This window comes from Borostomias antarcticus (assembly GCF_949987555.1).
Source record: "Borostomias antarcticus genome assembly, chromosome: 24".
NCBI classification, from domain to species: Eukaryota; Metazoa; Chordata; class Actinopteri; order Stomiiformes; family Stomiidae; genus Borostomias; species Borostomias antarcticus.
The window spans coordinates 5,817,975-5,845,232 of NC_140257.1; the positions used below are offsets into that span (position 1 = coordinate 5,817,975).

Sequence of the window (27,258 nt, forward strand, 5' to 3'; positions counted from 1 at the left end):
GCAATTAGCCTACTACTTTTGGCATCACTTTTTTTCTTCCTCACTTCTTCCTCACACAAATAGCCTAACACAATTTTGATTTCGAGGTTCATAATTAGATAGTATACTAGATTAGCTACTACAGTGAGGACAGAATCATTTAAAGGCCAATGTATAAACGTTTCCAGACTTTTAAGAGCCTCTTTAGAAGCGAAAGAGGTGCGTCTCAACTCCCACTTCCGTTTTAGCTGTCAACGTAAAGCAACAGGAAGAAGTAGCCTAATCTTTTAGGGGTTAATCCTCGCAGTTTACAGGTATTTAACATCAACACCGTCGCATTTTATTGTATCACTTAATAACATAGGCTTCGCTACAGTGTATCGGCTGGTGGTACGCGAACGAAGCGAGCCTGTTGTTTTGCAATTAGCCTCTAGTTCTCACTGTGCCAGATTAAGGTGTGATGGTAAACACACGCGACTCTCTCGTCCCCATTGCAGTGACTGAAGCTGCTACAGTATGCCAACGTTGACAGTGGAGCTCAATATGCATGACTTGATGTTTCAGGGTCCTCGGGTCGACCCATTCTCAGTGCCATCTGTTAGAAGTGAAGAAGCGACGACTTTGTGGAACAAGGGCGACACAAGCTACATGTAGCTGACTACAGAACCAGTCGCTGCCCACGTCAGAGGAACTGCGGTACATTAGAAGAAGGATGCCAGCGGGTAAGCGATGTGACTGTTCTCAAGTAGGCTACATGCAAATCGAAAGGTTCCGTCAACAATTAGACGCTGCGTGGGGCTTGTCACCCCGTAGCGCAATATACACATGCAGTCAATGGGTATTTCAAAACAATGATCTCTAAATGAACATGCACTGTCACGGAGCAATACTCTGTCGACATGCATCGTATGGCAATAATGTTGGTTACAAACAGGAGGCCTGAAGTGCATGCACACAAGGTTGTGGTTATTTCGCATGACAGCTGTCTACCTAGGTAGCGATATCAGAACGTTCTGCTTGCTGGAAGCCATTGTCCCCCAAAGCTAATATAGTGTTAGAATGGGTTGTCAATAACATGTGTTAGCCTAGGCTACTTGCTACTATATTTAAGATGAAAAACCAACGTAACCAACACAATGAAACAGATTAATGCAAATTGGCCTGCTGCTGTCTAGGTGACAAGATCCGTGTCCTCTTGACAGGTGCACGCTCCTGGTTGTGGGTCATAGCTTCTCGGGCTCATGGCTAAATCACCTTGATACTGACAGAGGTTAAAACAATGCATAGGCCTATGTCCTGATGCTTATTGATTCTTGATGCTTATACCAGGACAAGATTGTAGACTTCTTCCTTAGTAGAGCTTAATTGTGTTGTATTGGTAGGATAACTTTGCTAAAATTGTATCACCATCACACCGTATTAGCGTTTCTGGTAGACAATCAGCCGAAGATACAAGGTTCCCCTTTCTATTTTCAATGTGGTGATCAACAGGTGGGGGCCACTGCTTCCTCCCTTTAGAGGGAATATGGGCATTTCATTGTCTGTTAAACTACTGGTCTATGGAAGCATTATTGTGATTTTGCCGTAGAAAACATCTTGTATGAACAAAATAAATTACTCTGGTCTTTTAATTACTCAAAGGTAGATATGATATGATGTGCATGTAATATGATGCCTGTGACAATGACGTTTGTCAGGCCAGTGCATCAGAGTAAGGTGTTCGTTGTGCGTTTGTCTGTCTGCCAGTGTCTGTGTCTGCCTGTCAGTGAGTGAAAGAGAGACTATATTATGCAAGAAAAAAAGAGATGGTGTGGCAAAGCTGGCCAATACCTTTTGCACCTTTAACAGGTAAAAGACTGAATTAGTCTGACTGTAGCAAAGACAATAAAAACTGATTTGAAGAGTAGTATCATCTGGTTCAACATGTCTGTTTTCACTCCCCTCAGAGGCCCTACAAACAAACATTTGGAGTCTCAGATGTAAGGACAAAAGTATTATTGGTAGTGGCATCAAATCAGATCAAACTGTATTTGTATTGCGCCTTTCATACACAGAGGCAACACAATGCGCTTACACCTGTATACACTCAATATAACGGGACACAAGACTAAACAATATTAACTGGAGGATTTGTAGTTGATTATTGCACTAATATGGATTTCATTAATGAATGTATGTGGGCCCTAAATACACATTAAAGCACAACACATTAAATACAGTATATTTAGAGGGGGGGGGGGGTTCTTCACAGATGGACACAGACTGATAGACAGACAGACAGACATAAGCTCAGGACTTTGTGACACTAATATTAGTGCCTGCCTCTTATTTATATATATATATATATATATATATGTGTGTATGTGCGTGCGCACGCATGTGTGTGTGCACGTGTGTGTAAGTGCTCCTACTCATTTATAGTCATCTCCCTATGGTGTGGTCTAAGGCTCTCATTATCACTTAAAGTGTTAACCACTTCAATTAAGTAATTATGTAGGACAAAACCATCCCCATTATGCCAAGACTTGATTGGAGCTGGGGATGCCCCACTCCCAAGCCTTTGCTGATTTTTATAGTGTTGTTGTCCTTCTTTTCTGTGACTTTGTATTGTGTCCCACAGGTGCAATTTTTGTTGATAACTCTACATGTTGCCCTTTCTCAACAAGTAATTGATTTCTAGGCCTCTTTTTGCACAACGACAGAGACTGATAGAGGAGACTGACACTAATAGAGGAGACTGATAGAGGAGACTATTTGTATTGTTTTGGAAATATTTTAATCTGTCAGTGGAACAGTGGATTTGGGGGTTTCAAGCCAATAGTGCTGTCATTCGGATGAAAACAACATCCGAAAATCAAACGACTTTGGTGAAAGAACACAGAGTGCAAAACTAGCAAACAACAACACTGTTTTACTAGCAACTAGCAAACAACACTACTAGCTAGCGAACTAGCTAATATTATTATTGTTGTTATTAGTTAGCCTTAGCTACTGTTCTTATAGCTACTGTTTGCATTAGCTAGCTAGCGTTAGCTAACTCATATTCTAACGCTAGCTAATGCTAGGATGCTAGCTAGAATCCTAGCATTAGAATACGAGCTAGCTGACGCTAGCTAGCTAATGCAAGCAGTAGCTATAAGAACAGTTTGTCAGTAGAGTGTAGTCAGCAAAGTGCATTGAGCAATTGTCAAAATAGCAAACTAGGGCAACAACTTTGAAAACTAAGCTACTCACTGTCAAGTGGAGATTGCTCAGGAAAGGCGGGGGGAATTCAAACCGCTCGAATGCTCCAGCAGGACAGGTGGACTTGACAGGCCTCCAGCCGGTAGGCTACTGTATATGAACCTGCGGGAGTGTTACGGCCAACAATTAAATCATAACCTAGCCTATAAAGACTTTAAATTTGGGTATTGTACCGTTTTCGACGACAGAGTATCACGGTACTTTTCTAGTATCGATACACCGTGCAACACTAGATCTGGCTAACTTGGCCAGCTTTGGGTAGTGTCCACTGTTGATTCTCCACCATCCTAGTAGATCCCTCTCGTCCTCCATGACATGCTTCTGTGATAGATACATGGTCACTTCATCATCATCGACATGGCCAAAAGCATCATCTTGGTTCTCCCATTCAGCGCCAGTGTCCCTCACTGGTGGTCTCTCGGTTTCTTCTGTGTCTTCCTCCATCTTTGGAGCGATCAGGGTGCGGACACGGTCGTGTACTTCAGCTCTCTCATGAGTTGACATCATCCTCATTTGATTGAATTTGGGCCAGAGGAAAAGAGCAACTTTGTGTAGCATGTAGACTTGGATTTTCTGCTCTAGAAACTCAGTGTCTCTCTGGTGCATGAGGGCTTGCTGTTCTGTGTCCAGGGGAGACGGCTGGCAGTGTCTCTTCCGTTTCTCAAACCAGAGGAAAACCAGGTTCAGGGTGGCATATTTCTCGCCTTCCAGCTCTCTCTGAGCATCGTAGAACGGCTGCAAAAAACTAACCAAAAAGCTCAGTTTGTCTGGTGCGACGTTTTCGATGCGCACAAGCTCTCCGCGGGTCTCCAACTTCTCCTGTAGCTCGGCGTAAATGTCCTGCACTGACTTGAGGGTGAGGAGAACGCTGCTGAATCTCGTGTCCCCCATCTGTAGCAGCGTCTTGGACAATTATGCAGTCAGGCCAGATTGGTTCACATACCTCACGAGTTCCTTGGCAGCAGATATGGTCTCTCCAATATCCGGTGCGTCTTCAGCCAGCGCGTTGGTGTTCAGACCGTGGCTTGGACTGCGTTTATCAGGTGATCGATGCATGAAAGTCTCCTGTATGGCTGCAGGGCGTTGATTATGTTGCTGCCTTGATCTGTCACCCACACAATTCAGCTCAGGGAGAAGGAGGTCGAAGCCGAATTTGTTGACTAGCAGGTTTACTATCTCTTTACTATCTCGCGTCTGATGTTCCTCCACGGGAAACACAGCTGTCGTGAGAGTTTTACCAACCAGCTGAAAGTCTGCGGTCACATAATGGCAGGTTATTGCCATGTAGCTGAGCTTCCGAGAGTCGTCAGTTCACATAACCATGCTCCTTCCGATGTCTCCGTTCTTTAGGGCATCCTTGAGCCTCTCTCATTACTTCTCTCTTCTCATTTGTCTCCTCCATACTCTACATGGCCCGACCGCTGCGCTTGTTGGATAACGCGCTGCCCTCAGGCCGAAGTTGGATGAATGGATGGACATAATTTGGAATAGGCCTACTGGTAAATGTTGATTGCGCTCTAAAAAACAGAAAGAATAAAGGTAAAATGCAGCACATGAAGTAGGCTTGCTTAGATGGTGGTTTAAATTAATGGCAGCACATAGAGTAAGTCCTCACACAAAAGTGTAATCACTCCCATTGAGACTAATGATAAATGATGATAACAGCTAATTACTCGCGTTTTGAGAAATTCACTGAGTACAAATATCTTGGTTTGTGGTTGAGACTGTGGTGACACAATCTATAGACATGCTTCTTTGACTACCCTGAAACCCCTAGACTCTGTCTACCACTCCGCCCTAAGATTTATTACGGGTGATAGTTATGACACCCACCACTGTTCTCTATGATAAGGTAGGCTGGTCTCCTCTCTCTTTAAGACGTAACCATCACTGGTATTTGTTTATTTTCAAAGCCATTATTGGTAAACAACTTCCACCATACATCTTGTCTCTGTTGGACTGGAGCCTTGGTACCTACCAGACCCGATCAAACGATCAGCTTGTTTTTAGGGTTCCTCGAGTGCATTCTGAACTTGGAAGAGCTGCTTTTTTCCATGATGCTCCTTATACCTGGAATACTCTACAATAGACTCTAAAGCTTGTGGTACTTCCTTCAGTCGCAGAGTTTAAATCCATGTAGGCCTGAATCCACCAAACTTTAGTTTGCACCAGACTAGGCCTACAGTATATGATGCCTTTTTTCCCAGGCCACCTACATCCATCCATATGATATACACTAAATAGCATGCTCTGCCATTATATAATTTAAGTTTATCATAATCATCTATGGCTGCACCGAATGACTTTTTCTAATGATTAATCTTACGAATATTTTTTTGATTAGTCGATTAATCTAACGACTAATTTAACAGTTATTAACTTTTTTTATTTTTATTGCTCAGTTAATAGAACACTTAATTTACCCAAAATAAATAGAAAAAAAGAGTCTCATTAATATTTAAATATTTTATCGTTTAACCGCCAAGCAATCAAAGTCAGCCCTATGTCTGTGTAACAGACTTGTTGTCAATGAGAGTGCTTATATTATCCCCACAGGGCTGGCCATATGGCAGTGTCATATGTAAACGGTAACGTTACTCATGCGAGTCTGCGCGCTTGAAGTCAACTAAAGTTTCCCCAGTCACTGGATTATCATCTGTCTTGTTCTCTATTTTAATAATCATTTAAGTCTTGACATTCGGTTACACCATCATTTCATCATCTTTCACTCCAGTCAGAAAATGTCTGCTAGTTGCTAATTTGTGGGAAATAAGCATTTGGGGAAATAAGCAGGCCAGTACCACCCCCTCGCTTCACAGCTCTGGGAGTGTGAGAGAAAGAGTACACATCTGACAGGGCTGTGGGTGTGGCAGCGTTCTCTGGTGTGATCCATGTCTGTGGGTGTGGCAGTGTTCTCTGGTGTGATCCATGTCTGTGGGTGTGGCAGTGTTCTCTGGTGTGATCCATGTCTGTGGGTGTGGCAGTGTTCTCTGGTGTGATCCATGTCTGTGGGTGTGGCAGTGTTCTCTGGTGTGATCCATGTCTGTGGGTGTGGCAGTGTTCTCTGGTGTGATCCATGTCTGTGGGTGTGGCAGTGTTCTCTGGTGTGATCCATGTCTTGGTGAGAGCAAGAAAGTTGAGGGAGAGCGAGGATGCATAGCCTGAGAAACTCAAACCAAGCTTTGGGCACCGCCAACTGGCAATTCCAAAATCCCCCTGTCACCACTTGCTCTCTATGAGTTGAGACAGTAGGATAGATGAGGTTAGAGGGGTCACGGAGTCTGGGGGTGATCCATTGTCTGCGTGACCCCCAGAGAGGGGTCAACAGGAATAGGATCCAAACACACAGTGATGGCAAAACAGGTACAGAAGTAAATGACGTAATGCTTTCCTGACACAGTCTTTCTTGACAAAGTCGCTCTTGAATAAGTCTCCCGGTGCCTTTGGTCGACCTAGCCTTCGATCCCACGCCGGAGGGAGCTGTCGCCGTCTAGGGCAGCAGTGTTTAAGGCCTGTAGCTGCTGATTGCTAATCATCTTCCAGGAGAGTAGGCCATTCCCTTAGGACAGGTACCAGGGCAATTAGTCTATCTCAGGCAGAAACTCTCACAAAAGAATTGACTATCAAAGCAGCTTCACAGCGACACTGACGACTAGCACTTAGCACTACCAATTAGAAAAAAATTATTCTTAATAAATTCTAGTTCAGTCTGTAGATCCAAGTCCCTTCCAGAAGTTAAAAGCACAGGACCTCCCGTCTCCCCTTGAAAGACCAAAAAAAAACCAAATAGCGGACTCGATTCACGGCCCGTCCGCACGCACCCCTGCCCGCCCCCCGCGGCCGGTGAGAACAGCAGCATTCGTTAAAGGAGTAGTAAAGGGAAAATGCATGTTTAGCCCTGTTTTAGGGTTACTTGTGATCATATACAATGATTCAGATCAAAACGTTGACAAAGCTAGCATTTTTGAGAAAGTCTGATAATTGCTCTACCACCGTTTTGGTCATGCAATGGATGTGGATGGATTTTGAAAATCTTTCAAAAACATGTTAAACTCGCGATTTCAAAGACAATAAACTCACCTAGGTGTTGGCGTTCTGGCATATAATTCGCCATAAAGTAAGATTCTAGTTCATCTGGAAAGGCTTTTTAAAAATAAGTGCGCATTGCGCTTCCCCGACTGGTGAGTTTGAGGCGTTACACTGAGACTAAGGCCGCATTTACACTGCAGGTCTTGATGCCTAGATCTGATTTTTTGCCCATATCAAATTTTTTTGACCGCCTGCTTACATGTACTTTTTAAAGTGACCCATATCAGATACCTGTGCTTACACGTACATACTTGTTTAACATTTGAAACAACCCGCATGCGTACACGAGGGTTTCGTTACCTTGGTTACCTAACAACCAGCCGGCTCTTTGCTGGACAGGGACGTGATATTTTGTAAATAACTGGAATTAACTTTATTCACATACATGGAAATGAGTTGATGTTGTGTAGACATAAAGATGAAATGATCAACTGTCATTCAGCAATTCCACTATAATTAGCCTACTGGTAATACATCTCCGCACTGGCCTGTGAGCCCCCCGAGCTCGGCGGGTTAGCCGCGAACTTCATGCCGCAACGAGAGATCCTGTCTCTGGGTGGACAGCTGTCCAACTCGCCTGGGACCAGGTCCCCTGGAGCTATTATCGCCTGGCTGCCCATCGCGTTGTTGGGAACAGAATGAATACCACCTACTAGCAAACAAAACATGTTTAGTCACAATTATACTGTTAAAAACTAAGATGCCTGGATAAAAAAATATGTTTTCCAACGGATAGATTTGACAAAAGTAGATTAATAAGCAAGCCCCTTTTCATTGCTAACTCAGAACACATCAGGTTTCAATGACGTGTGAATCGCAATGACGGAATATCCGTTCTGTCCACTTAGACGACAGTCGCATTAGCCGATGTCTGATTCATATCTGATTTATTTCCACATATGATTGAGGCCTGTAATGGATTTTAACTGATCTAGTCAAAAAGGATTTACCAAGATTCGTTCAAAAGGTTAAGTCTGGTTTATTGAGAAAACATACAAGCGCAAGGACTTCCTGGACAACGCAACAAAAGTGGTTTATCCAAAGAAGTGAAGCCTCCTGATCTTGTGCTGCCTTATATTCAAGCAAAACACAGGTACGGCGCTTCCAGGATGTGATTGGCTAATCCATTGTACGTCATATGAAAATGGCAGGCGTGGCCGAGAATACAGACGTGACATGGGAAAAGGCGGCAATTTCTTGGAGACAAAGGGACAAAGGATGGTTATTCTGGAGTAGACATTTCTAGGTGTGTGGACCTCCTGGAGGCCACCCTGTCTATGTGAACGGTTGAGGGAGGTGGTGAATTACAAAAGGGAGAGAAAGAACAAAGGTTTAAGGTGTTTGGAATAGGAAGGTCTTGAGGCCAGATGTAAATTCTATAACAGGCCTGAAACGGATCTGACTATATCTGATTCTATGTAATTTGTTCCTGCCTACACGTGCGTAATACATATCGGATACGTTCCACATATGAGAAAAAAACACAGAATTGGCTCACTTCAACCAGGAAGTGTTAATGCGGCCTAAGCCTCGTCCAGCGCTCAGTCAGTGAGGTGTGAATTCTTGTGGTGCCCCGGGCGTGACTGGCAGATTCGTCTTAGAATTCTGAAATAGGGTTGCAAAGGGGCAGACATTTTCTGGAAATTTACCATGAGGGGTTGAGCTCTGGAATTTTTGAAACTTTAACTTTTTTTGGTAGCCTGTAAGAGCTATTTTTGAACAACTTTTTATTTTATTTCATACATTTATTTTATGATCCCGTTTTCATCCAATTTGGTAACCAATTAACCCTGAACTAGTGTCCAATTACCCTCTACTGACTCAGATTCGTCACACAACCCGGACAGTCTGCAATGCTAAGGGGAGAATCAACTCCTTGACTCTCTGAGCTCACAACTGTAATTCCAACACCAGACAGGGTGTCTATAGTGTGACAAACTCTCAAATCGAGATTAAGCTAACCACCCTCGGGGAGTGGCGGCCCAATAGGACACTCTCTCTGGAGTCCGGCCATACTCTGATCTGGCGAGAATACCGGTCCCCGATGGGCAGCTGCACCAGAACACGATGCATTAGATCTCTACAGCACCACAAACCCCTATAACAGGGAACTTACATGTAGCCTAGTTGGGGAAAAAAACATCAAATGTCATTCTTCCATCACATGCACAGCTCATTCCTAGCATCATGCACACTAAGAAGGCTGTAGAATCCATTAAAGTAAAGTTGTAAAAAATGTCATTTAAATGTTTTTTATCATAAATGTTTGTCTCCATATCTGCTTATGACAAAACAAAATGTTTATATTTGTCTGTTTATGACGAGGTAAATATAGCTTGTAAATAACCCCCTAATTCCCTGTTTATTCCTGTTAATTCCCATAAATTCCTGTTAATTCCCATGGGAAGTTTCCAACTTGGAATATTCCCGGTATTTTACAAACTTAACAGGAAATACATCTTAAAGCACTCCCCTTATTTAAAGGTGCACTCAGATGTAGTGGCACCTCACCACAGACTTGGCAGAAACGGAATATAATATTCATAAGTATGTTTTAATTAGTGTATAATCCCATGAAAATAATTATTATGTTTCCGCTACCTTAGAATGATGTAGTTGTATTCAGTTGTTTTCACACTGCACGTTTAACTCAAAGTCCCAGCTGAATTTTTTTAAAGTTGAAGGACAAACTATACTGTATATCTCAAACTAGATGTAAGACCTGTGAATTTCATCCCATATGTGTTTGTTTGAATTCTGAATCGATGTTCAGCTGTCTACATGTCGCTGAGTTTCCTTTACGCCAATTGACTGCTAACCTAAACTAACCTAACTACCACACAAAACAGGACGACTATTAAAAATGTACACAACAATGTGACTTATAGTTGCTATTGTGCTAAAACGGGAGAAGAGGCTGCAATCAAAGTCACTGTAGTGACATTGGTCACCTGTGACGGAGTTGTCGCAAAAGGGTAAAACAAAACAAAAAAAGGGGGCGGCACACGGCTCGGGAGGTAGAGCACCCGCGATGTATGTGCTTTATTAACCCGCCAGCTAATTCTGATCATCAATTTAATGTGGGCTGTGTTTAAATGTACATCTGTGTTTAAATCCATGACAACAGGCCACAACATTAAAATGCAGGATGATTTGCACGAACATTAAACGAACATCGCTTTAGCATCCATGATTATTAGATCACGTCAGAGGAGCAAACACACTGTAAACAAAGGTCGCACACCTGACGCAATGCATTTTCTGTCGCATACATTACGTAAATCTTCGTCTTCCTCTGTTTACATGCAAACGAAAAAACTGAGTTTTCCTAAATCTCCACTTTGGCCGGAGTATTTAAAACATTCGTTTTCAGTGGGTTAAAACCTCCGTTTACGTGTAAACGACAAACGCAGATAAATATCATCGTTTTCCCAGATCCCCGGCTGCGTGTAAACAAGGCCTCAATCAGGATGACTATTAAAAAAAATGCAAATCACTGCATCCAGGGAGGTTAGACAACACAGATTCTGCTCATTACTAAAAAGCATGCATTGTAATCAGTTTGCCAAGCATGGTGTGTGTGTGTGTGTCTGTGTGTGTGGATGTGCACGGCAAATGCTTGCGGCCTATGTGTAGTTGTGTGCGTGTGTGTGTGTGTGTGTGTGTGCTCGTTTGCGTGCTTGATAAGCACTGTGTCATTGCTGTCCGTCAGGGAGTGTATCTCTGGCCAGACAGACAGGCTCAGCCTGCTAGCCTGGCTCGCTGCAGGGCTGCTACAGAGTGAGGAGACCTGGAGCAGCGCAAGGTCATAGATGAGACTGAGTGTTGGAAGAGAGAGGGAGCGCGGAGGCAGAGAGAGGGAGCGCGGAGGCAGAGAGAGGGAGCGCGGAGGCAGAGAGAGGGAGCGCGGAGGCAGAGAGAGGGAGCGCGGAGGCAGAGAGAGGGAGCGCGGAGGCAGAGAGAGGGAGCGCGGAGGCAGAGAGAGGGAGCGGGGAGGCAGAGAGAGGGAGCGGGGAGGCAGAGAGAGGGAGCGTGGGGGCAGAGAGAGGGAGCGTGGAGGCAGAGAGAGGGAGCGTGGAGGCAGACATCTAGGGGAACCCAGCAGGGCCTTCTGTGAAACTCCAACAAGATGGATTCAGAGAACAACAACTCCGGCAGGGGTTCCTTTTTCCAATTTGTGCCTGTGCTTTCGGATGAACGTGTGACTGTGTGTATGTGCATGTGTGAGGTGTGTGTGTGTGTGTGTGTCAGGGAGAGAGGAAGAGAGCGAGGGACAGAGCATGATGGAGTGTGGGAGGGAGAGAGGCGAGGCGGGTATATCGTTCAGTACTACTAGGTTATGCACGCTGTATCACTGAACGCCCTTATTGAATATGTGAGCCCCCACCTGTGGCTCCTTCTCCCAATCCCATGCTGTCCCCCTGATTGACTCATCTTTCCACACAGTGTGGTAGCCATGGAATGGTTCATTCTACACTTGATTACAAAAACAAACCATCTTTATTTGCCTCAAGTTGTGAGGCGGCGAAACACACACACACGAAATAGCTGGAGCAACCACCTCAAAACTTCTCTCTGCTCTTAACCCCTGATGTCCTTCCCCCAAGGATATCTGGGAGCTGATAGTAGGGGGACATGGGACGCCCCCTGTCTGTCTTCGCCAGGGACAGACAGCGTTGGCGATGTATTCTTCTGCATGTTTTTCATATTGGGTTCTTTATGGGGGAAACCCTTGCGAACACGGGGAGAACATGCAAACTCCGTACAGAAAGGTTTGAAGACCTTCTTGCTGTGAGGCGTCAGTACTAGGTACTAGGCCTCCGTGATTTTGGGGTTCGGTGTCTTGCTCAAGGACACTTCGGCACACTCCGGAAGCTGGGATCGAACCGGGGACCTCGCCATCCCAAGCTGGCCACTCTACCTCCTGAGCCACCACCGCAGGGGCTAAATATATTGGTGCGGGACCTGGACAGACAGTATGGTAGCCATGGAATGGTTCATTGCACACTTGATTAAATCAGTCACACAGCATATAGTATCATATCTTTTAAAAACCGCACCCCTTGTGCTGTCTCTGTGAATTAATTTCATTGCCATTTAAATTCTGACGTCCCATTTGCAAACATGTATCGACTATTCTCCCTAGACCACAATTATCTCCTACCAGTATGACTTTGTGACCTACTGGATATGTACCTTATTCAGCAATTACCATAAGTACCATGAAATTATTTTCAAATGACAAGCACCGAAGGAACAAGTAGTTTTGAATGAACAAGCACCCTCGAGACGTCCGGTAGACAGATTAGGAAAGAGCTAATGAAGTAATAATGAAATAGACTGGTGCGGGAGCCTTCATTTTATTAAAATTGAAAGCAGGTCTTTGTTTTGGCTCATTGCTCAGGTGCCCTTGTGCTTTTGACTGCGGATTCGTGATTGGCTGCCGTACTGCTGCATTAAAACTGCTCTGAAGCAGGAGGTCATCTGTTGTCTTTCATGCTCAATTGCCCCCTCATCCCACTCCAACCCACGCTCGCTCACTCACTCACTCTCTCACTCACTTACTCACTCACTCACTTACTCACTCACACCAGTCTTCTACATTATTACTTCATTCACTCACTCACTCACTCACTCACTCACTCACTCACTCACTCACTCACTCTCTCTCTCTCTCTCTCTCTCTCTCTCACACACACACACACACAAAGCCAAGCACAATCCCTCATTGCGGTGAGGAAGACCATCCTCTACCCCAAGCCTCTCTCTGTCAACAGAACGACTTGTAGTGGAGCTTTAGCTTCAACCCTTCGGTGTTTCTAATACACCATATCTCAGTAATATGACATCCCTTACTTCACTATTTAATTATACATATTTGTCAATGGCAGTCCGTTGGAGAAAGACGGTTGGCGGTCGCAAATCAATAAGCCCCTATGGCACAGCGCTGGGTTGGGAGCTGCACTATGTGATGAAGGCGTGTTTATGACTCGGCGGACACGCTGAGTGATTGGTTTGCATAACTCACTGCGTGCGGTAATGAAGGACCTGCCACGGCTTTGATTACGGAGGCTCTGGGGCCGGTGATGAAAAGTTCGACATATTGAAAGAATCTAGGCGAAGCTCCGCCCATTTAAATCATTACCAAGTCCTTCAACCTGATTGGTTAGGCCATATTCCACGACAGACACTCAATCTCGTCATTGTGCGCATAAATGCGCTTATAGGCTAATGATTTGAGGAGTGAAATTGCACAGTTGTTGTGATTTGCATCTCCTAATGGGTGGGTAGCTGTGTCCAGACTACTAGAGGGGAATACTCTTTTAGGCTACAGGTTATAGGTTTAATTAGGGTTGCAAATTTCAAGGAATTTCACTAATCGATAACTGTTCACCTTAACAAACAATAGTCGATTAATTGATAAGAACGTCCCACGCTGGACTGCACTTCACTCGCTTAATTTTTGTGTCTTCTTCCGCTGTGTCGTTGAAATTTCTTGGCATCCCAATTAGTCTTCACTACATGGCGGGGCGCTCTCGTGCAGTCAGACCGTAAATCATGATTACATTTCATGCAACTCCCGTTGATAACGTTCGTTCCCCCCCAAAAAAGTTATGTTCCATTAACAAGCAGTTAATCGAGTAACCAAATCTTACTTGAGTAAATTCTTATCAGCAAGTAATTGATAGTCGAGTAACTGTTAACATCCCTAGGTGTAATATACAGTAAAGAGTAGAGATGGGCCGATCGATCGGTGGCCGATTCAAAACCGGCCGATTTGACAAAAATTAGCCCACCTGTGACCGGCCGATCTGGCTTTAACTGGCCGGTTTCTGTGAGCCGATTCTATAGTTCTACGGTGGATTTGATGAAGACAAAATACAAGAGCCATGGTGTAGTGTATTTCCTGGAGGGAGTGATACAGTCCTGAGAAGTTTCCGTTCGCGCCGCACGTTGAGCGGAGAGCAGCAACGACAGCAGCAGCGCAGTTTGAGGTCAGTTCGGAGTCGGACCACTCCAGACTGTAGGCTATTGGCATACTGGCCAGTTATTTTTCCGCACATAGAATAGCCTACAGAAACGAACTATTATAGCCTACAACAACTACAGTAGCCTAATAGCCTACATTTGATTGTTGTTATATGCTAGGTAAATTAGACATTAGGCCTATCATTGAAGAATAATAGGTAGCCTGCTGTTCTAAAGCCCAGCTCAGTCCAAAGATTCACAGCAATAGGCAATAATAATTCTAATCCTATTCTATTCTCGTTTATTGCATGTCGTTATGCGCGTCATGCTTTTCCTTATAATGTTGACACTGTGCGTTGCAATAGACTAGACTTTGGTTACTGTTTCCTTATGCTGTGCGTTATTGCTGGTATTCGCCAATAGAGGGGCGGCATAATTGTGTTTCTCCTAGAGTGGCAGAAATGCACGCGCCGGGCCTGCCCCTCGTTTGTCTCAGGGAGAGACGCAGGAGCACAGGTGTGTTGATTACTAATGAGCCACCGTTGCGCCGCGCGCGTGCCGAGGTGGAAGGACGCGCAGCGCGCACAGGCGAGCCGGGCGAATGATGCTCCTAGACGGGGAAGCACCTCAGGGTGGCCGAACCACAACAAGATGCACATGAAAACCTGCTGGTTTGAACACACAACTAACCAAGATATATATATTTTATTTTCATTAAACAGTTCAAGTGAGTAAAATGAGGCACTAACAGTCCTATACACAGTCAAACAGTCAACAGTCTTAACAGTCCTATACACAGTCATACAATCAACAGTCTTAACAGTCCTATACACAGTCATACAGTCAACAGTGTTAACAGTCCTATACACAGTCATACAACCAACAGTGTTAACAGTCCTATACACAGTCAACAGTCTTAACAGTCCTATACACAGTCATAGTCATATTCAGTTACTTCTGACGTTCATCTGTACTATCCTGGGATTGCAGAATTTTAAATAAAAAAGCAAGAAAGTGCAAAGTGAGTGCTGTCAATTAATTACAATTTTTGAAAATCGGTATCGGCCAAAATCGGTATAGATGAGTCTGCCCCCCCCCAAAAACATCGGAAATCGGTATCGGCCAAAAAAGCCAATCGGCCCATCTCTAGTAAAGAGAGTGGTGATATCAAAGTTACTGAATTAGGACAAACGTTTCCTCTGGCAGCCTGGCCATTGAGGGAAATTAATTAAGGAAAGAGTAATGCACTCTTCTCTGGGAGGTCCTGGGAAACCTACCATATGATTGATTTGTGAAACGCCCAAGTAATTAGATTACTGTAATTCAGTTGGCGAGTAAAGGGAATTTGATTATTGATATAGATTTATTATGATTCAGTCACGGTTAATTGCTCTCACTCTTGTCAATATCAAAGAGATGACTCACTCACTGAGTAGTGCTGAATTGCTGCAGTTAGAGAAGTTATAAAATGCACTAAGCCAGCTGCAGATGTCAAAATCAAACATGCCCACAGGTTTCCCAATGTTATAGTTTTTAGCTTCTGCAGATAATTGACATTTTTTGCAAAATGCTTTAACCACCGTTTTCGAACAGTGACAATTTACAGCCTCATGACCGAACACATCCAATTGTACCATCTGTAACCCTTGATAAACCATAGGTTCAAACAGGTGTATTTATTATGGCAGGTAGATGGGTGTATTTAGTATGGCAGGTAGGTAGGTGCTGAGAAAGACCCAGCACCTATCAAATCTAATAAGGATTCTTTCAGAAAAAAAGAATCATTGTTCTACTGTTCTAAGGTGGTTTATTTGTCATATAATATGGGTGTCTCTTACAATGGAGCGCTTATTCTATTAATTCGTCTGGAGTTGCTCTGACAGCTCTAAGCCAACTCACTGATAGGCTCTTATTGTTTCACGTTGTCTTACCCCAGCCATGTCATGCAGCCTAATGGGGCTTTTGAGCACAGTACAGGATGGCAAACATTTGTATCTGACCGAACCATGTGGCCTGTAACACTTCGCCTGTACACAGCAGACCTGTGAAGCTGGTCCGGACTCAACACAGCACAATGGAGGAGCTTGAAGCTATCCTGTTCATTTTCGGTAAACGTAATGTCCTGCTGCAGTCTCATAATGAACCGAAAATATGTAAAATTTATCTTACTCCTAGTGTAGAAAATGTCTGCTAGCCGTTATGCTAATTTTCTCTATGGTGAACTCCATTCATATTCATATGCTAAAAACGTTAACGTTCAGAACAGTATAATTCATGGCTAGAGTGATCTTGCATCACAGGATTTCCAGTTGAGTTGGTCTATTCTGATAATAGTGCGATCACTGAACTGATGAAATTATGATACTAGAAATAAGATGTTGGCAGTGAACGTGAAGCAGAAAGTGATAACGTTACCCAGATTCACATCTTTATTTGTCACTTGCAAACATGCAGTGTATAATAATCACAGTGAAATGTTGATGCCGGCGTTGTGATGGGCTCAAATTTGACAGATAATTACAAGACACAATTTACCAATTACACAAGAAATTAAATCTGTACAATATAAAGTTAAAAGGCCGATGTGTATGTGTTATGTATGCCGTGTGTTAGGGCTAGTGGAGGACGACCCAAGAGCAGACACGAGGGGCGTAGGGGGAAGCCCACGTTGGGGGGCGTTTATTGGTCAGGCAGGAACGTGGTAGTCAGACAGGCGTGGGTCAGGCAGGAACGTGGTAGTCAGACAGGCGTGGGTCAGGCAGGAATGTGGTTCTCCAGTCAGGCAAGGCTCAGGCAGGAACGTGGTAGTCGGACAGGCGTGGGGTTCAGGCAGGAACGTGCTAGTCAGACAGGCGTGGGGGTCAGGCAGGAACGTGCTAGTCAGACAGGCGTGGGGTTCAGGCAGGAACGTGCTAGTCAGACAGGCGTGGGGTTCAGGCAGGAACGTGCTAGTCAGACAGGCGTGGGGGTCGGGCAGGAACGTGCTAGTCAGACAGGCGTGGGGGTCAGGCAGGAACGTGCTAGTCAGACAGGCGTGGGGGTCGGGCAGGAACGTGCTAGTCAGACAGGCGTGGGTCAGGCAGGAACGTGCTAGTCAGACAGGCGTGGGGTTCAGGCAGGAACGTGCTAGTCAGACAGGCGTGGGGTTCAGGCAGGAACGTGCTAGTCAGACAGGCGTGGGTCAGGCAGGAACGTGGTTCTCCAGTCAGGCAAGGCTGAGGCAGTGGCAGGGAGGTCAGACTAGGACGAAGGAAAACAAAAAGGGTGAGGTAGGGTTTGTCTAAAGGCAGGTTTAGGTTAGAGCTAGAGACGTGATACCTACTAGGTTGGTCAACGATCTGGCACCGACTGCTGAGTAGCCCGGCTTCTTAACCTGGCTGAGATGGATTTATTGGAGATGCCAGGCAGGTGTGAAGTGGGAACACGCCCGGCTAGGTGTGAAGGGGGAACACGCCCGGCTCATGGCTGAGGCTGATTGGTGACATCAGGCAGGTGTGGAGGGGGAGCGCATCTGGTAGAGGTCTTCTCGGGTCTAAAATGTGGACCCGAAACCGAGATGGACCCGAGACATTTGTTCCGAGATCCGACTAAATCTGATGATGTATACCGGACCCGATTTTGTCCGAGAGCAGGAGTAGGACAGAGACCCGAGACCCGAGTCGGATCGGGTATTTTACAGATCCGACAGGCAGTAGTAGCAAGTAGCAGTAACATTAATCGATTAGGCTGTCACGACTGTTGGCTTGCATGCTGTTGCATCACAGTTTGATGGAATTGCGATTTCCTCTCAATCTTGACAGGATCAATCGCTGTTTTGTCAGGCTGTGATGTGGCAGCATGGAAATGAAACGGCCGTAAATAAATAAGGCTACACAAAGCTGCCACTAGGTTTGACCTCTTTATATTCATTTTCTTTCAGCTTATTATTCACAAGGTAGGCTACTGGTGGTGGCTGCCGTGTCTCTGCTCGCGTGGCGCCCGCGGTCTCACTGAATTCGCGTCATGCGTTTCTCTCGGGTATTACGCATAATGACACAGACCCGAGACCCGAGGTAATAGAATCGGATCCACCCGAACCCAATTGACCATAATAAAAGCGTGGAAATGTGGACCCGGACCCGTACGGGTCTCGGGTCCAGTTCGGGTCCTCTCGGATTTACCCGACCCGTGAAGACCTCTAGCATCCGGATCGTGGCCGAGATTGGTGAGAGCGCAGTTCCCGCTGCGCCCTCTGGGACGTACCAGGAGAGTCTGAGTCAGTGTCAGTCAGAGGGCGTGGTAGCCTGACGAGGTGGGGGCGTGGCCAATAACCCATGGAGGAGGGGTTTGTGTTAGTGTTTCACGGTGTATCGATACTAGAAAAGTACTGCGATACTGTCGTCAAAAACGGTACAATACCCAAATTATCAAAGTATCGATACTCTAAGAAAGACAGTGTTTTAATAAGAGCCGTATATATTGAGTTGCGTTCATGCGACAGTGAAGCCGTGTTTGTTTGTAGGCTATACTGCCCTACAAAGCCAGAAGACCGTAACTTATTTTTTGTCGAAAATGAGTTTTTGTCATTTTTGGGACATTAAGCATATACTTTATCATGTGTACAAGTATCTTGAGTCAATTGTGTTGTTTTTTCGAGAAAATAGTGGGTTGACTTTACCTTAACTTCCAAAAGCGCTACAGAAGCCAAGGCAGAAGAACGTAACTTCAGTTACGGTTCTTTGCCATGGCTTCTCGGCACTCTTCAACGTTCGATTTGAGATACGGTAGGCTCTGCCTTTGTTTTGCTGTGCATCAACGTGGAGTTAGCCTACTGTTTACTGCGCTCAAGTTACGGTTCTATATTTGTATAATAGTCTATCTGTCACCGAAGCATTTCTGACACACACCTTAGTTATAACTTGAGAATCAACACTGCTCCCATATGCAATCAGAACAATGCAAACAACGCATTGGAAAGAAGCAATGCTTGCCAGCTATAAGTTATCGTAAATCATAAGCAATTAATTATTATTTTTTCCTGTCAGACTTTGACAGCTCGACAGCGAAACAAACTTGGCGGACTGTGATAGCCCAACAGTGTGAGACACTTTCTAGGACAGGCGCGAGTGCGAGTGAGACACAACTCCTAGCCTAATCATACACACGCACGCACGCAATATGTTCAGCACTAATGATTCACAATTAGGCCTATAAAGATAAACATTGCCTACCTTTTCTTTAACCTGATCAAATCTATTGCAAACGCCGACAAATTATATCCACAGCTGTTTTGAGTACGCTGCATTCAAAACGTTAAATCCATTATTCTTTCTTGACATGCTGACAGGTTATCCTACTGACATAATCCAATTCAATACAAAACGCGAGTCTGAGTCCACTATCCTTGCGTTGGTTGTAACCCTTGCATTCAACATTGTCTAACATTGTTTGCAAAAAGTTATCCTCCACATGCAAGAACGTGTTTGTTGACCGAACGGATGTTGACGTTTGTGATGTAAAAAAACAACAACATCCAATCACGTTCGCTATGAATTGATATCTGTTTTTTTTCTTTCGATCTTCATAATGCTGTGGTCACAGCCATTATCTGGAATGGTTTACACAAAGTATTTAACCACCTATAGGTTAAATAATTATATATATAATTATAATTCATCCAGTGAGTAGATCTCCACGACAGTGTGGGCACCCCTGTCATAATCATAATGTAATAAATAGGGCCTAATGATGTGCGAGTTTGTAATGCCTTCAAATACACATTAATTCATACTCATTTCCATTATATTATATATTACATCAAGCCTAATTGTGCCATGATCAGTAGATTGTATGCAGATGGTATCATTATTATCATATACGTATTTTGTATAGTGACCATAAACCAATTGATTGATCAAATGGAAGTTACTGCCTTTTGCCTTGGCATGACTCCATATTATTTACAGGCAATGCAAAGGCAGAGTACAGTAACTTCCAAATAAGGGTCAAAGGTCAAGTTTGAACTAAATATTTTTGTGTAGATAAATTACTTCATAGAAAAACTAATAATTGCCAAATTTTCAATATCCTACCTACAATAGATTTGGCTGGACAACAAAAAAACTTAAAAGTCATTTTTCTCAGTTCTGCACTCTGGCGAGTTAAGGTCTTTTGCCTTTGTAGGGCAGTATAGCGCTCTGCTTCTCTCTCCCAAGATCCCCGAGTCGCGGGGCAGTATGTGTGTGTGTGTGTGCGCGCGCTCTCTCTCTCGCTCTGTCACTCTGCAGCGAGCAGCGCAACAGTTTTAACTAGTCTAACCTGAGATGGCTACAAGTACAAATGTCGACCGTCCACAGCTTGTCGATAAAGCTGATGCGCGCAGCGAACTCTGGCATTATTTTGCTTACAGAGCCGACAGTGAGGGCAAGCCCACGGACATTAGAAAGCCCATCTGTAATCGATGCTACAAATCTATACAAACCAAGGGAGCCAATACGACCAACCTGGCAAAGCATCTTGCAGACAGACATGACGACTTTTTACAGTACACAAAGAATTCAAAGAGCGACAGGTTAACGAATGTGACACAACAGCAACACCAGTACTGAATACAACCGAAGGATATAGCCTACCTTATGTTTTTATGTATGAATGCACAATACATTTATTGCACCAGATGATAGCTAGAGAAGCTAATTTTCATCCGTAGCATGAGACTTTTAGCTAGCATAGCTGCAGCCTGGCTGCAAGCCTAGCTCTCTACTCTAGCGCACGTGTGACAAAAAAAATCAATACCTGCTCCAACCTCCTAGAACGAGAGAACTGTTAACCGTGAGACAATTATCTCTTCTGATAATTTGGAATAGCAAAAATGCTTCAATAGGCCTGGGTTGATTAATAATAATAATAATAAGCTTTTCAAGTTCTTCTGATTATCGTTTGCAACAACATAGGCATAATTTATTGATTTCTCACGACAGACAAACAAACAGATGCCAGCACAATCCTTAACCACCCAGTCGAGGCAGCCTTCCCTTCCAGCTGTGTTTGAAAGCTACAGGAAAGACTCAAAAGATGCAAAAAGACTGAACAGAGCACTAAAAAAGCCAACAAGTTCCATGTTCTGTCATCTATTATTCCATTACTTTTCCTTATGTTTTAGATTTTCGCCGTGGTATCGTTTCGGTATCGGTATCGAGATATTTTGGGCAGGTATCGTATCGAAGTCATAATTTTGGTATTGTGACAACACTAGTTTGTGTACATGCTATAGCTATAGGTAAATAATCTGGGGGTGAGTTATACTGTTATCTGCGTTTACATTTGCATTTACATGTGTGGTAGATGTCTACACTAGATATGGTGACACTGTGTACACTAGCTAGGGTCATTCAGGAGCCGGATGGCCTGGGGGAAGAAGCTCTTCCTGAGTCTCTCCGTGTTCACCATGTGAGTGCGGTATCTCTTCCCTGACCGAGGCAGAGAGAACAGTCCGTTGCCTGGGTGGCTGTGGTCCTTCAGGATTCCTCAATAAGAGATGGTCTTGCATCTCTTAGTGTAGATGTCCTTGAGGTGGGGGAGTGGCCCCCCTAAGGTACATTCAGCTGACCGTACCCCTCTCTGTAGGGCCTTGTGATCCTGGGAGCTGCTGTTTCTGTACCTGTGGTGATATTCCCAGTCAGGATGCTCTTGATCTGTTCCTGTACCTGTGGTGATATTCCCAGTCAGGATGCTCTTGATCTGTTCCTGTCCCTGTGGTGATATTCCCAGTCAGGATGCTCTTGATCTGTTCCTGTCCCTGTGGTGATATTCCCAGTCAGGATGCTCTTGATCTGTTCCTGTACCTGCGGTGATATTCCCAGTCAGGATGCTCTTGATCTGTTCCTGTACCTGCGGTGATATTCCCAGTCAGGATGCTCTTGATCTGTTCCTGTACCTGTGGTGATATTCCCAGTCAGGATGCTCTTGATCTGTTCCTGTACCTGTGGTGATATTCCCAGTCAGGATGCTCTTGATCTGTTCCTGTACCTGTGGTGATATTCCCAGTCAGGATGCTCTTGATCTGTTATTGTACCTGTGGTGATATTCCCAGTCAGGATGCTCTTGATCTGTTCCTGTACCTGTGGTGATATTCCCAGTCAGGATGCTCTTGATCTGTTCCTGTACCTGTGGTGATATTCCCAGTCAGGATGCTCTTGATCTGTTCCTGTCCCTGTGGTGATATTCCCAGTCAGGATGCTCTTGAATGCGCATGAGTAGATCAGTCTAATCTGGTGGTGGGACATTCTGAATTTCAGTTGTCACCTCAGTTGTCTGAGTTGTTACAGTTTCTGACGTGCTTTCTTCACCACAGTGTCTGTTGACCATGTCACATCCTTGGTGATCTCTACGCCAAGGTACAGAAGAGGAGACCAAAACTGAAAATGATGCAGCACATTTAAACAGGTGTTATTTTCATTAACTGACCACATATTGGTAATCTACATGGTTACTTTTTCGCCAGCTTTTAGCCTGATTTTAAAATACCAATTGGTACATGGGATGACGTTTTTGTGTTCATTGACCAATGAACGGTCTGCAGTATCGCATTTCAGCATGGTGAATACCTTTCGTACCTACTGTACCCCTGAGCAGGAACTACGTACATTTGTTATAGGTACTGCGGCACAGTACAGGTCTGTTGACAGTGGATAAAGCACCAAAAAGGCATGAGCACGGTATGGTACGGGAAGATAGTGGAGAACCCCCATGATATGACCACTCTTCTTGCCGATTGGTTAACTGTAAGTATGTTGCAGAGGGTTAAGTATTGCTCAGGTTTACAGATCCATTGAGGAATCCCAGCATTGTAATCTGGTTGTTGACCTTGGGAATGTGGGGCTTTAAGAAAGAGTTTGTGAACTGGCGCCTTGAAGACAAAAGAGAAGATTAAGCCTCTGGCACATGCAGTTATTTTTTTTATATTTTTATATTTACATTTATTTATATGTATTATTTATATATATATATGTATTTTTTTTATTCTTGTTGAGGGGGGAAAAAATCAAGGAGGACTGCCTACTAGTTAGCACTAGTATGTCCTGTGGCTGATTCTGTTCTCTTTTAAGCTGATTGGCTTCCAGAAGCAGAAAATCGTGTTACATGTACTGTATTGTATAGCTAGTTTCAGATGGTACAACCACTGCATGTCAGCGTTCTTGTTGCAGTACCATTAGCTGAATTCTAGTCTAGAATTTCAGCAAACCTGGCCATGCATGGTGGAGCTTCCCATCAAGACTATGACTATTTTTAGATTGCCGTGCTACAGTGTGCTTTGTAGAAACGTAGGAAAGGGGAGAGGTGTTTGAACCCTCCAGGCTCCAAGGGGGTTTTATGCTGTACGGTGTGGTGCCAAACCTCTTCCAATCTCTCTGTTTCATCTCTTCCTAAACTGACCTCAAATCCGAGGGTTGTGAAACACAAAATGGTGACCATTTTCAATGGCGCATTGGTATCAAAGCCGCAATGGGGTTGACCCCGTGTCTTGGATCTGGTTAACACTGTGAACTGCAGAAAGATCGCAGAAAACAATTTTACAACATCTCTAGTTTAAATAGTTTTGGTCTAAATCTGTATAATTCACCTAAAAACTTTGATAATATGTCAGGCTTAGCAAAAATCTTAAACCAAGGCTAAACAAAATACTGCTTGTGAACTTCAGTTTGACCCATTTCATAATGGTTTGCTGTCTGATGAATGGTTCCCTTGCTGGAAAGAAGTAAAATAGATTTGTGACGCCCTCCCTTTCAAGACAAGTGCACTCCCAGTGTGTGAGCTGGGGGTCCATGACCTAAAGCAAATCACTAGGCCCTGACATTTTAATATGGTCATCAAGGATAATAGCTATATGGATGCCATAAAACAAAACCATGGCCGTCTCGCAGAATACCGATGATGACTGTTTTCCTCAATGTATTTTTCCTCCATTTTAAATGTGGTCCATTGAAGATTTGGCACCACATCTTTCTTTGTGTACATATTGTAAATTGGTATTTGATACATTAGAAGGGAAATGGGGTTTCTTCTTGTAGGTGTCATTGTGATTAGTTAATACCATATGTTTAATTGTAATGGATGCTTTTCTTGATGTTCAAAGATTATTTCAGTCAGTCTTGTCAATGAGTATGCTTTGTCTATTACTCTCTGAAAAAAAAAAGTAACTTCTGCCTACTTACTATAACACCTTCACCAAACTCAACAATGGCATGTTGGTTACAGAGTTGTAGAGTATGATCAATTGAATCTGATCTTGAGGCAGTGCCATTTTTCATTAATTTGCAGTACATACATTATTGAGGTGAAAGTAGTTGAGAGACCCTAATATAGCCCCTATATTGCCAAGAGTATAAACGTGCTTCCTGAGGCTGTCTGAAGCTTCCGTTGACTGGCGTGTGAAGGTGTTGGTTCAGGTGTGGTGTTATTCCTTTAACAACCACCACTGGTATAACGAGAAGCTCCCAGCCTCTTCATTAGTTTCCTGTCTCATCACACATGCACACCATCCCTTCTGGAGAGCAATCAAACACCCTCCACCTGCTCTCACCCCCGACCTGCGATAGGAGACGAAATATCAGTAATGTCAGCCAACTCTTCACTCAAGCTCACCCCCTTTCGTGTGACAAGGTATTCAGCAATGCAGGGGTAGAGTGCCGTTTGAAAATTTAAGCCGTCGCTTTGAGCGTTTGCATTCATCAAGCTAGATTGGATGACTCAAAGACCATCGTGACTCTCTCTCACAATAACAAGCAGTCGATGACAGCTCATAAGAAAATTGGCTCCTTTCTGAAATCTTCACCATGCTCGAAATGTCATAGAAAGTAATACCATTGTGTCAGTCAGTCACACATCTAAAGTGTTTCATGTTTATGTGATATGGTAGTAGTTGGTCAGTGTTGTGTGTATGAAGTGTGTGCAATTTGAGTGTGTATGTGTACTCCTGATTTTCGTAAGATCAATGTTATGCCGCCACCTCAAAAATATGTTATTGTAACATCTCTGGGCAAAACAAAATACTTTTTTTGCCATTGAACAAAAAGTATTTTAATTTTAAATAATATATTGAACATTTGGAACACTAGTAAATGTTAAGAGTAACACTTAAGAATAATCCTTATTAATAAACCATGTATAAAGCATCTGTTCATAGTCTGTTCACATTTACACATCATTATTACATTTACAGGATGGAATACGTTAGTAAAAATTAGTAAAAATAATTTATTTTTGAGTATTTATGTATTTATAAACATGTTTAAAATTTTCTTGATTTTCTTTTTTTCTGTTTTTATTGTGTTTTCACATCAGATACAAACAGAACAGCAAGAATACAATACAATACTATAATAAACCAGTAATAAAAATCAAGAACTAATAGTAGAATATTTCTAGTAATGGCTTTGTTGCTTGCGACAAGTAAAACCTTAGTCAAGTAGAGATCTCTCATCACAACATCATCAATGTTCCCAAGATGCTTCACAGGGCAGGTATTTGGGATTTCATATCCCATAATAATTTTAACTGCATTAACATTCTCCCAGTGAGGCCTTATCTTTATACAATTCCAAAAGTGAGTGATCGTCTCGTTGCTCCATACAGCCTCTAATAGGGGTTGTTTTGCAGCAAGTCGCCTGCTCTTTATTCCGGGTGTTATGAAAAGTGAGTCAGGTTCTTCCAACAGAATTCCCTCCATACTAGTGAATTTTGGGATGTACATCGTGTCTCACTCATTCAATACCATTCTTCTGTTCTTCTCCCTTTATGAAGTTTTAGCCCAGCTTCCCATTTTGCTTTTCAAATGATTTTCTAATGGTTTATAACATCATTTATAATGTATGTGATAATGGTCTGCTCACATTTAATGAATCATTTATGAATGACTAATCAATCGGTTGTAAATGATTTACTAATAATTTGTAAAAGGTATGTGATAATGGTCTGCTCACCAATTATTATAAATTGAGTCTACACGGGCCTGAAAATTAAGCCCGTGCCCAGCCCAAGTCCGTTCAGGCCTGGCCCGACAATAAGCCTGACTTTAATGTAACATTTAAAGCCCGAGCCCAATTCAAAACCCCAAATATTATATTCCTGACTGATATAAGATATCAGAAATAGTGCTGAAAGACGAACACACAGCAGAAGCATGGGCTAAATTGGCTTATTTTATTTTTTTATTTACAATACAAACACACAGGCTAATGTTACACAAGTGCAGGGCAGGCTATGCTGCAATTGCATAAAGATTTGCGTTGCTGCCTTGCTAATATTGGAAGGAAATTAAGCAACTAGGCGAATAAAAAATTGCAAACTTATTGAAGGCTATCTTGAATCACTTTTCTCACCAAACCGCACGCAGCCTGGCTCGAGCCTTAAAACAAAGCCCTACTCGGCCCAAGCCCGACCTCTATTATGAATAACCTTAATTCATTATGAATTAATACATGTTGGCACATGTAGTAATACCTCAGTTGATGCTTAATACATGCCTTTAGAAACCATTTACTAATCATCAATGATGTTTTTTTGCAGTGCTTGATCTAGTAAGGGGTGGATTTGAACCGTGGTCTCCCGCATGACAGACCAGCTGTGTATTTATGAGGGAGGTGATAATGGTCTGCTCAACATTTATGGGTCATGAAACGTGAAAAAAGCAGATTACTTTTATTTGGAAAACCTCTATAATGTTATAGACCAGGGTTTCTCAAAGTGGGTGCCGTGACGAGAGTCCAGGGGTGCTGTGGAATTCTTTGATAATATTTTGAATTTACCAATGTGACTTATCAAATTATTCATTTAAATTATCAGTTTAAATGTCAAGTACACATTTTTTTTTCAATCAGTTCTAACTGAAACTGTTATTCTCAAGTTTTCCTTCACCTGCATATCTTGACAATAACGTAGCCTGACAGCAGCTGTTGGAGGCTGGCCAGATGACAGTATTCACTGGAAGAATGGAATGCA

General features: G+C 43.4%; 1 protein-coding gene across 1 annotated transcript in view; it reads left to right on the forward strand.

Annotated features, from left to right (window-relative positions):
• The first annotated feature begins 243 nt into the window (after positions 1 to 243).
• Positions 244 to 27,258, forward strand: part of efr3a (EFR3 homolog A) — a 125,891-nt gene continuing 98,876 nt past the window's right edge. Inside the window, 2 exon segments of the mRNA XM_084458382.1 lie at positions 244 to 293; positions 544 to 701. Of these exon segments, the coding sequence (XP_084314508.1) occupies positions 692 to 701 (10 nt within the window). The 5' untranslated portion in view covers positions 244 to 293; positions 544 to 691.